This window comes from Glandiceps talaboti, chromosome 6 (assembly GCF_964340395.1).
Source record: "Glandiceps talaboti chromosome 6, keGlaTala1.1, whole genome shotgun sequence".
NCBI lineage: Eukaryota > Metazoa > Hemichordata > Enteropneusta > Spengelidae > Glandiceps > Glandiceps talaboti.
Genome location: NC_135554.1, coordinates 28,418,052 through 28,430,993, shown reverse-complemented (window position 1 = coordinate 28,430,993; position 12,942 = coordinate 28,418,052). Strand labels below are relative to the sequence as shown.

Genomic DNA, 12,942 nt, shown 5'->3' with positions numbered 1-12,942 from the left:
ATACATCGGTCAGATATCCTTGAATGAATACATCCTGCCGTAGCATTAAGTGATAACACACAGAAAGTCAGAATACATCGGTCAGATATCCTTGAATGAATACATCCTGCCGTAGCATTAAGTGATTACACACAGAAAGTGAGAATACATCGGTCAGATATCATTGAATGAATACATCCTGCCATAACATTAAGTGATAACCCACAGAAAGTGAGAATACATCGGTCAGATATCCTTGAATGAATACATCCTGTCGTAGCATTAAGTGATAACCCACAGAAAGTGAGAATACATCGGTCAGATATCATTGAATGAATACATCCTGCCATAACATTAAGTGATAACCCACAGAAAGTCAGAATACATCGGTCAGATATCATTGAATGAATACATCCTGCCATAGCATTAAGTGATAACCCACAGAAAGTCAGAATACATCGGTCAGATATCATTGAATGAATACATCCTGTCGTAGCATTAAGTGATAACCCACAGAAAGTGAGAATACATCGGTCAGATATCATTGAATGAATACATCCTGTCGTAGCATTAAGTGATAACCTGAGAATACATCGGTCAGATATCATTGAATGAATACATCCTGCCGTAGCATTAAGTGATAACCCACAGAAAGTCAGAATACATCGGTCAGATATCATTGAATGAATACATCCTGTCGTAGCATTAAGTGATAACCCACAGAAAGTCAGAATACATCGGTCAGATATCATTGAATGAATACATCCTGCCGTAGCATTAAGTGATAACCCACAGAAAGTCAAAATACATCGGTCAGATATCATTGAATGAATACATCCTGCCGTAGCATTAAGTGATTACACACAGAAAGTGAGAATACATCGGTCAGATATCATTGAATGAATACATCCTGTCGTAGCATTAAGTGATAACCTGAGAATACATCGGTCAGATATCATTGAATGAATACATCCTGTCGTAGCATTAAGTGATAACACACAGAAAGTCAGAATACATCGGTCAGATATCATTGAATGAATACATCCTGTCGTAGCATTAAGTGATAACCCACAGAAAGTGAGAATACATCGGTCAGATATCATTGAATGAATACATCCTGCCGTAGCATTAAGTGATAACCCACAGAAAGTGAGAATACATCGGTCAGATATCATTGAATGAATACATCCTGCCGTAGCATTAAGTGATAACCCATAGAAAGTCAGAATACATCGGTCAGATATCATTGAATGAATACATCCTGCCGTAGCATTAAGTGATAACCTGAGAATACATCGGTCAGATATCATTGAATGAATACATCCTGCCATAACATTAAGTGATAACCCATAGAAAGTCAGAATACATCGGTCAGATATCATTGAATGAATACATCCTGCCGTAGCATTAAGTGATAACCTGAGAATACATCGGTCAGATATCATTGAATGAATACATCCTGCCATAACATTAAGTGATAACCCATAGAAAGTCAGAATACATCGGTCAGATATCATTGAATGAATACATCCTGTCGTAGCATTAAGTGATAACCCACAGAAAGTCAGAATACATCGGTCAGATATCATTGAATGAATACATCCTGCCGTAGCATTAAGTGATAACCCACAGAAAGTCAGAATACATCGGTCAGATATCATTGAATGAATACATCCTGCCATAACATTAAGTGATAACCCACAGAAAGTCAGAATACATCGGTCAGATATCATTGAATGAATACATCCTGCCATAACATTAAGTGATAACCCACAGAAAGTCAGAATACATCGGTCAGATATCATTGAATGAATACATCCTGCCGTAGCATTAAGTGATAACCCATAGAAGGTCAGAATACATCGGTCAGATATCATTGAATGAATACATCCTGCCGTAGCATTAAGTGATAACCCACAGAAAGTGAGAATACATCGGTCAGATATCATTGAATGAATACATCCTGCCGTAGCATTAAGTGATAACCCACAGAAAGTCAGAATACATCGGTCAGATATCATTGAATGAATACATCCTGCCATAGCATTAAGTGATAACCCACAGAAAGTCAGAATACATCGGTCAGATATCATTGAATGAATACATCCTGTCGTAGCATTAAGTGATAACCCACAGAAAGTCAGAATACATCGGTCAGATATCCTTGAATGAATACATCCTGCCATAGCATTAAGTGATAACCCACAGAAAGTCAGAATACATCGGTCAGATATCATTGAATGAATACATCCTGCCGTAGCATTAAGTGATTACACACAGAAAGTCAGAATACATCGGTCAGATATCATTGAATGAATACATCCTGCCATAGCATTAAGTGATAACCCACAGAAAGTCAGAATACATCGGTCAGATATCCTTGAATGAATACATCCTGCCATAACATTAAGTGATAACCCACAGAAAGTCAGAATACATCGGTCAGATATCATTGAATGAATACATCCTGTCGTAGCATTAAGTGATTACACACAGAAAGTCAGAATACATCGGTCAGATATCATTGAATGAATACATCCTGCCATAACATTAAGTGATAACCCACAGAAAGTCAGAATACATCGGTCAGATATCCTTGAATGAATACATCCTGCCATAACATTAAGTGATAACCCACAGAAAGTCAGAATACATCGGTCAGATATCATTGAATGAATACATCCTGTCGTAGCATTAAGTGATTACACACAGAAAGTCAGAATACATCGGTCAGATATCATTGAATGAATACATCCTGCCATAACATTAAGTGATAACCCACAGAAAGTCAGAATACATCGGTCAGATATCATTGAATGAATACATCCTGCCATAACATTAAGTGATTACCCACAGAAAGTCGGAATACATCGGTCAGATATCATTGAATGAATACATCCTGCCGTAGCATTAAGTGATAACCCACAGAAAGTCAGAATACATCGGTCAGATATCATTGAATGAATACATCCTGCCGTAGCATTAAGTGATAACCCACAGAAAGTCAGAATACATCGGTCAGATATCATTGAATGAATACATCCTGCCATAACATTAAGTGATAACCCACAGAAAGTCAGAATACATCGGTCAGATATCATTGAATGAATACATCCTGCCGTAGCATTAAGTGATAACCCACAGAAAGTGAGAATACATCGGTCAGATATCATTGAATGAATACATCCTGCCGTAGCATTAAGTGATTACCCACAGAAAGTCAAAATACATCGGTCAGATATCATTGAATGAATACATCCTGCCGTAGCATTAAGTGATAACCCACAGAAAGTCAGAATACATCGGTCAGATATCATTGAATGAATACATCCTGCCGTAGCATTAAGTGATTACCCACAGAAAGTCAGAATACATCGGTCAGATTTCATTGAATGAATACATCCTGTCGTAGCATTAAGTGATAACCTACAGAAAGTCAGAATACATCGGTCAGATATCATTGAATGAATACATCCTGCCGTAGCATTAAGTGATTACACACAGAAAGTGAGAATACATCGGTCAGATATCATTGAATGAATACATCCTGCCATAGCATTAAGTGATAACCCACAGAAAGTCAGAATACATCGGTCAGATATCATTGAATGAATACATCCTGCCGTAGCATTAAGTGATAACCCACAGAAAGTGAGAATACATCGGTCAGATATCATTGAATGAATACATCCTGCCATAGCATTAAGTGATAACCCACAGAAAGTGAGAAAACATCGGTCAGATATCATTGAATGAATACATCCTGTCGTAGCATTAAGTGATAACCCACAGAAAGTCAGAATACATCGGTCAGATATCATTGAATGAATACATCCTGCCGTAGCATTAAGTGATTACACACAGAAAGTCAGAATACATCGGTCAGATATCATTGAATGAATACATCCTGCCGTAGCATTAAGTGATAACCCACAGAAAGTCAGAATACATCGGTCAGATATCATTGAATGAATACATCCTGCCGTAGCATTAAGTGATAACCCACAGAAAGTGAGAATACATCGGTCAGATATCATTGAATGAATACATCCTGCCATAACATTAAGTGATAACCCACAGAAAGTCAGAATACATCGGTCAGATATCATTGAATGAATACATCCTGCCATAACATTAAGTGATAACCCACAGAAAGTCAGAATACATCGGTCAGATATCATTGAATGAATACATCCTGCCATAACATTAAGTGATAACCCACAGAAAGTCAGAATACATCGGTCAGATATCATTGAATGAATACATCCTGTCGTAGCATTAAGTGATAACCCACAGAAAGTGAGAATACATCGGTCAGATATCATTGAATGAATACATCCTGCCGTAGCATTAAGTGATAACACACAGAAAGTGAGAATACATCGGTCAGATATCATTGAATGAATACATCCTGCCGTAGCATTAAGTGATAACCCACAGAAAGTCAGAATACATCGGTCAGATATCATTGAATGAATACATCCTGCCATAACATTAAGTGATAACCCACAGAAAGTGAGAATACATCGGTCAGATATCATTGAATGAATACATCCTGCCATAACATTAAGTGATAACCCACAGAAAGTCAGAATACATCGGTCAGATATCATTGAATGAATACATCCTGCCATAACATTAAGTGATAACCCACAGGAAGTGAGAATACATCGGTCAGATATCATTGAATGAATACATCCTGTCGTAGCATTAAGTGATAACCCATAGAAAGTCAGAATACATCGGTCAGATATCATTGAATGAATACATCCTGCCGTAGCATTAAGTGATTACCCACAGAAAGTCAGAATACATCGGTCAGATATCATTGAATGAATACATCCTGTCGTAGCATTAAGTGATAACCCACAGAAAGTGAGAATACATCGGTCAGATATCCTTGAATGAATACATCCTGTCGTAGCATTAAGTGATAACCCACAGAAAGTCAGAATACATCGGTCAGATATCATTGAATGAATACATCCTGCCATAGCATTAAGTGATAACCCACAGAAAGTGAGAATACATCGGTCAGATATCATTGAATGAATACATCCTGCCGTAGCATTAAGTGATAACCCACAGAAAGTGAGAATACATCGGTCAGATATCATTGAATGAATACATCCTGCCGTAGCATTAAGTGATTACACACAGAAAGTCAGAATACATCGGTCAGATATCCTTGAATGAATACATCCTGCCGTAGCATTAAGTGATTACACACAGAAAGTCAGAATACATCGGTCAGATATCATTGAATGAATACATCCTGCCGTAGCATTAAGTGATAACCCACAGAAAGTGAGAATACATCGGTCAGATATCATTGAATGAATACATCCTGCCGTAGCATTAAGTGATAACCCACAGAAAGTGAGAATACATCGGTCAGATATCATTGAATGAATACATCCTGCCGTAGCATTAAGTGATTACACACAGAAAGTCAGAATACATCGGTCAGATATCCTTGAATGAATACATCCTGCCGTAGCATTAAGTGATAACCCACAGAAAGTGAGAATACATCGGTCAGATATCATTGAATGAATACATCCTGCCGTAGCATTAAGTGATAACCCACAGAAAGTGAGAATACATCGGTCAGATATCATTGAATGAATACATCCTGCCGTAGCATTAAGTGATAACCCACAGAAAGTGAGAATACATCGGTCAGATATCATTGAATGAATACATCCTGCCATAACATTAAGTGATAACCCACAGAAAGTCAGAATACATCGGTCAGATATCATTGAATGAATACATCCTGCCGTAGCATTAAGTGATAACCCACAGAAAGTCAGAATACATCGGTCAGATATCATTGAATGAATACATCCTGCCGTAGCATTAAGTGATAACCCACAGAAAGTCAGAATACATCGGTCAGATATCATTGAATGAATACATCCTGTCGTAGCATTAAGTGATAACCCATAGAAAGTCAGAATACATCGGTCAGATATCATTGAATGAATACATCCTGTCGTAGCATTAAGTGATAACCCACAGAAAGTGAGAATACATCGGTCAGATATCATTGAATGAATACATCCTGTCATAGCATTAAGTGATAACCCACAGAAAGTGAGAATACATCGGTCAGATATCATTGAATGAATACATCCTGCCATAACATTAAGTGATAACACACAGAAAGTCAAAATACATCGGTCAGATATCATTGAATGAATACATCCTGCCGTAGCATTAAGTGATAACCCATAGAAAGTCAGAATACATCGGTCAGATATCATTGAATGAATACATCCTGCCGTAGCATTAAGTGATAACCCACAGAAAGTCAGAATACATCGGTCAGATATCATTGAATGAATACATCCTGTCGTAGCATTAAGTGATAACCCACAGAAAGTCAGAATACATCGGTCAGATATCATTGAATGAATACATCCTGCCGTAGCATTAAGTGATTACACACAGAAAGTCAAAATACATCGGTCAGATATCATTGAATGAATACATCCTGCCGTAGCATTAAGTGATAACCCACAGAAAGTGAGAATACATCGGTCAGATATCCTTGAATGAATACATCCTGTCGTAGCATTAAGTGATAACCCACAGAAAGTGAGAATACATCGGTCAGATATCATTGAATGAATACATCCTGCCGTAGCATTAAGTGATTACACACAGAAAGTGAGAATACATCGGTCAGATATCATTGAATGAATACATCCTGCCGTAGCATTAAGTGATAACCCACAGAAAGTGAGAATACATCGGTCAGATATCATTGAATGAATACATCCTGCCATAGCATTAAGTGATAACCCACAGAAAGTCAGAATACATCGGTCAGATATCCTTGAATGAATACATCCTGTCGTAGCATTAAGTGATAACCCACAGAAAGTCAGAATACATCGGTCAGATATCCTTGAATTAATACATCCTGTCGTAGCATTAAGTGATAACCCACAGAAAGTGAGAATACATCGGTCAGATATCATTGAATGAATACATCCTGCCATAACATTAAGTGATAACCCACAGAAAGTCAGAATACATCGGTCAGATATCCTTGAATGAATACATCCTGCCATAGCATTAAGTGATAACCCACAGAAAGTGAGAATACATCGGTCAGATATCATTGAATGAATACATCCTGTCGTAGCATTAAGTGATAACCCACAGAAAGTGAGAATACATCGGTCAGATATCATTGAATGAATACATCCTGCCGTAGCATTAAGTGATTACACACAGAAAGTGAGAATACATCGGTCAGATATCATTGAATGAATACATCCTGCCGTAGCATTAAGTGATTACACACAGAAAGTCAGAATACATCGGTCAGATATCATTGAATGAATACATCCTGCCATAGCATTAAGTGATAACCCACAGAAAGTGAGAATACATCGGTCAGATATCATTGAATGAATACATCCTGCCATAGCATTAAGTGATAACCCACAGAAAGTCAGAATACATCGGTCAGATATCATTGAATGAATACATCCTGTCATAGCATTAAGTGATTACCCACAGAAAGTCAGAATACATCGGTCAGATATCATTGAATGAATACATCCTGCCGTAGCATTAAGTGATTACACACAGAAAGTCAGAATACATCGGTCAGATATCATTGAATGAATACATCCTGCCATAGCATTAAGTGATAACCCACAGAAAGTGAGAATACATCGGTCAGATATCATTGAATGAATACATCCTGTCGTAGCATTAAGTGATTACCCACAGAAAGTCAGAATACATCGGTCAGATATCCTTGAATGAATACATCCTGCCGTAGCATTAAGTGATAACACACAGAAAGTCAGAATACATCGGTCAGATATCCTTGAATGAATACATCCTGCCGTAGCATTAAGTGATTACACACAGAAAGTGAGAATACATCGGTCAGATATCATTGAATGAATACATCCTGCCATAACATTAAGTGATAACCCACAGAAAGTGAGAATACATCGGTCAGATATCCTTGAATGAATACATCCTGTCGTAGCATTAAGTGATAACCCACAGAAAGTGAGAATACATCGGTCAGATATCATTGAATGAATACATCCTGCCGTAGCATTAAGTGATTACACACAGAAAGTGAGAATACATCGGTCAGATATCATTGAATGAATACATCCTGCCGTAGCATTAAGTGATTACACACAGAAAGTCAAAATACAACCCACAACACCAAAGTAAAGCATTTTCTGTATGTACCACAATTGTTTATGGCATCCATATCAAGTGTAAAAGTATAACCCGAATGATGTGTCACCTTCAGGTTCAGTCCATTGATCACACAATGCAATGTCTCTTGATTAATTCAATGATATCTGACCGATGTATTTTGACTTTCTGTGGGTTATTCAATGATATCTGACCAATGTACAATGAGTAACACTGAAGTAAAGCACTTTCTCTATGTGCTACTCTTGTTTATAGCATTCATATCAAGTGTAAAAGTATACTGTTCAATTGGTTTATTTACAAGCCTAGCATGTGGCCTTTCTAATGTGGTCAATTAGCAAATGAAACAGTATACTTTTACACTTGATATGGATGCCATAAACAATATCAAATACTCCCAGTGCACCACACTGGCACATACATGTGATGGAGTTCTCTTATAATCATGTTAACACAATACTGACAAAATCTGTGTTTAATATGGATCTATTTGTTATAATTTCACAGATGGGAAGACTTTTGATGCATTTGTATACTATCATGGTACAGATAATGACGTCATTTCAGAGGATGAAAAGTTTGTCTGTGGAACATTGATACCAGAATTGGAGAGAGGTGGCAAATACTGTATATGTGAACATCAAAGGAACTTCATACCGGGCATAGGTAAAGCATATATGAATATCATGGAACAAAGGCAGTGTCAAATGAAAATAATTTTATATATGTACCAGTTATCATTGTTGTAAAACCATCAGATCTCCTAGCAGTGAATGTTTAGGGAAAGCTGAAGAAATTAGGTTTTATGGGATGGATGGGTCATATAGAGGTACACCACATTGAAATGTCACAGCAGCATCATCATCATCACATATTTGACAAAAATCTTGATATATGAGAGCTGGGATTTCAATTTTACTGTTATACTTAAACTGATACAAAACAAAGAACATTCTCCTGACCCCAACCTCCAACCCCCCCAACCCCCACCCCCACCTCCTCCCCAATATATTGTAGAAGAGAAGCATTTTCTGAAGTGTGAAATGGTCCCTGTAAAAATACTTTTTGAATTTGAACATTACTGAATTCAGTGTGATCATTATCAAAGTTATTGTTCTTTTTAATTTTTAGATTTCCCAACATTATTTTTCTTTCTCTCTCCATACTCCAGACATTTTCATCAATATCATAAAAGCTATTGAGAAGAGTCGTCGAACCATTCTAGTTTTGTCACCTAGTTTCATACAGGATGACTTGTGTCGATTTGTGTTTCTGAAAGCACAGGAAGAAATGTTGAAAAGGAAAACCAAGATGATCATTCCAATCTTGTTTGAAGATATAAGTGAAGTGAGGCAGTCCGATGCCAACATAGACAGTATGCTGAAAGAAATCTCATATGTCACCTGGTCTGGTGATGAAAAAGACATGGCAAAGTTCTGGAATAATTTGAAATATTCTCTGCCCAAGAAACGACCACAAAAAAATGTGTATGTGCAATCATCCCCTACTATGTTAGATCCAAATTAGAAGTCTAATATCTTGGAAAAGGGGACATTAAAATGTACATCTCCTCTCTGTCAATGTGTCCTCTACAGCTGCATTTACACGATGATGTTTTCAAATAAACATACTAAAAATCAGTAATAGAATTTTCATTTTACTGCATGTGTTTACATGATAGGCTGACAAGCATTTTTGATCATCTACACAGAAACACCGAAGATGGAACAATTTAAACCAGATTTAAACTGTAAAGGCAACGTTTTGATATTCTTGTTCTTATATTACAGAGATTTGTTGGAACAGAACATGTGCAATTAGTTATTTTTCCTCACTGATTGTTATTTGCCCATCGCTATAAAGATCATGATGTAAATATTTTTGTGTGTTGTCATTATTTCATTTGTTTTGCTTTCTGTTGGGTTGTTTGATATTCTTTGTGCTATAATGTTTTTCTTTGTTTAGAATTGTTTATTTGTAATATTTGTTAGACAAATTTAAATAAGTATGTGTATTTGATTATTTATTTATATGTACCATTTGTATTTAGTTACTTCCCATATTTGTACGGGCCATGGAAAGTGAACTATTTCTATGGTTGTCACACCATGCCAGAGCATTTTCTTATTAGTGATACTTACTTTTTGTAATGTTATTTGTTATCTTATGTTTGTGGTGGAAATAAATAAAATTAAATAAAATAAAAAGGTGTGTGGTTTGGTATTGAATTTGAAGTGTGCATTCTTAAAATATAGCTAATTACTGTTATTGAAATGTATTTTGAGAGACACATATTCTCACTCAATTCTTACTATAGATATAACAGATAGTGCAGATGTAAAGAATGAACTTTAGTTTGATAATATCTTTGTATGATTCTGGGCTCGAAAGAGTTTTAGTATTGTATGCTTTATGACAGGTGGAGGGGGTTGTTGTTGTATGTGGAGTCATGATAGGTGAATGGTTAGCGTGACCGGATTGGAATCTACAGGTTGCAGGTTCGAGCCCTGTCGCTGCCTGCTGTTTGTTTCTGAGTGGCTAAAGTCCTTGGGCAAGATTTGAACCACGACTGTGCCTCAGTCAACCCAGCTGTACAATTGGGGACCTGGTAGGATATAGGTTGCAATGTGAAGGCTTTAATCCTATGCGCTTAAATGGCTGCAATGGATTGTATGCTCCCTTGGGAGTTGAGGAAGACTAAAGGGCCGTTGTGCCATTCTGATCCAAGCCAGGGGTAATAATTGTAAAGCGCTTTGAGCACGGAGTGGGGAAGCGATATATAAGAACCCAACATTATTATTCATTATTATTGTTGCGGTGTATTTATTTGTAATTGAGGAGAGTTGCAATTATTCTGTCAGTATTTATTTATTTTCTTGTTTTGGACAATTTTTAAGTGGTAATGTTGGTTTCTGACAATTCTTTTTTATTTTGTGTGCCTTCTGACAATTCTTTTTTGTTTTGTGTGCCTTCTGGCAATTGTTATGTGTTACAGCCTCTGACAATTCTTTTTTATTATGTGTGCCTTCTGGCAATTGTTATGTGTTACAGTCTCTGGATATTGCCTTCTGACAATATGTCTTGTTTGCCTTTGGTTTTTGCCTTTGATTTTCTGCCTTAGTTGATTTTTTGCCAGTTGATCGAATCTGACCGATTGATTCTATTGACTCATGTAATTGCCATCAGTGGGATTTCTCCTTCTGGAGTAAATATGTTAGTCTTTGTTTGAAGGGTTGGTGAGTATATGAGTGAGTGTTGTACAAGTGTATAAACTCTGATATTAGTGTTTGTTGGTAAAGTTGATGACTGTAATGTGTTTGAATGTCTGTTGTATCAGTAAGGATGCAAGTGTTGGTTTGAATGTCTGTTACAATTGTCTTCCTCTCCACCTGGATATCTTCAGTTAGTCAAGGCAAATCCATAACATACCAAAAAAGGAAAGGAAAAAAAAAGAAAAAAGTGTTAGATATTGAGATCATGGCTTGAAACAAAGCATCTTGGATTGTTACTCTTTGTTTACTTCTATAAAAGTTGTAAGAATTGGACATCCAACCAATTTCTAATCAAACTAAATTGTGTATGTGTGTGCATCATTTTGAATGAATGTATGTATGTATGTATGTATGTATGTATGTATGTATGTATGACTGTGTATGTATGACTGTGTATGTATGTATGTATGTATGTATGTATGTATGTATGTATGTATATTTATTTGATTGATTTTGGTCATTGAACCTTTAGGGCACAATAACTTATTTGTGTAATTACATATACTTATGGAAACACAGTTTTCAAAAATAATAAATGGCTTTCAGATTTGAGAACAACTTTTTCAGTTAAAGACAAAATTTTGGTTGATATGATATTGTTTGCCAAAGATTGGTGACAATGTAGAAAAATAATGTACAGTGAAAGTTGGTCGTGTATTACACTGTCAGTTACATATGGAAGGAGATTCGATCATGATGGTTGAGAGTGCATCAGATTTGCTGTATACTCATTTGAAGATGAAACATGAAGAAAAAAAATTAAGTGTTGTACATAAAAATTATTGTTTAAAGTTAATTTTTAAACAAAATTTGAACATATTTTACCAGTTATGAATATGAGTTCACAATTTCAGATATGGGAAAGAAGTACATCGGGGATGGCAGGGCAATGGTATATGTAATCACCACAACATGGTGTGCATAACAATTACAAATAGTGCATGCTAGGTCAAAATTGATAACCTTGCAAAAATAGTCAAAAGCATGTCCTACCTGTTATAAAATTTATGTAAGCCGTTGGTTTTTCCGATTTAGGACATGTAATGGCAGTGGCTTGGTGACTGTAAAAAAGTGGACACAGACACTTATGTTATGTTATGTTATTTAAATATTAGTTCAGAATGTGAGATGGCATAGCTTGTGGTGTACAACATTTCTAGCAAAGTACCTTTCCATATAGTACACGTTTTTTTGGACACATCTGGTTCTGGTAATCAGACCCAACTTATGCTACCTCTACCAACTGTTAGCATTTTGTGGGTAATTGAAGACTTGCTTACTAAATTTTTGATCTGAATGACAAGCTCAGTGTGGACTTCGGAAAGCAAAGGATGTCACACACAGCGCAGTAGACTAAACAACAACAACTGTTCTTCTTTATCACACGTAACGTTACTGTTATCCGTCAAGTAAAAGAACAACCCAGCTTGGAAAATAGTGAACTTTGATTTTATATGACATTTATTACTTATACTACAGCCGTATG

At 36.4% G+C, this 12,942-nt stretch overlaps 1 protein-coding gene and 1 long non-coding RNA gene across 2 annotated transcripts in view; one reads left to right on the top strand and one right to left on the bottom strand.

Moving 5' to 3' along the window:
- Positions 1-10,030, top strand: part of LOC144436685 (uncharacterized) — a 69,128-nt gene extending 59,098 nt beyond the window's left edge. Inside the window, exons 12-13 of the mRNA XM_078125532.1 lie at positions 8,692-8,850; positions 9,356-10,030. Coding sequence (XP_077981658.1) covers positions 8,692-8,850; positions 9,356-9,711 — 515 coding nt within the window. The 3' untranslated portion in view covers positions 9,712-10,030. The remainder of the gene's footprint in view (positions 1-8,691; positions 8,851-9,355) is intronic.
- Positions 10,031-11,456: 1,426 nt separating this feature from the next.
- On the bottom strand, positions 11,457-12,942 carry LOC144436167 (uncharacterized). The gene is made up of 3 exons (XR_013480938.1): positions 12,900-12,942; positions 12,450-12,517; positions 11,457-11,581 (listed from the first exon to the last, which is right to left on the bottom strand). It is a non-coding gene; the product is annotated as an uncharacterized LOC144436167 (long non-coding RNA).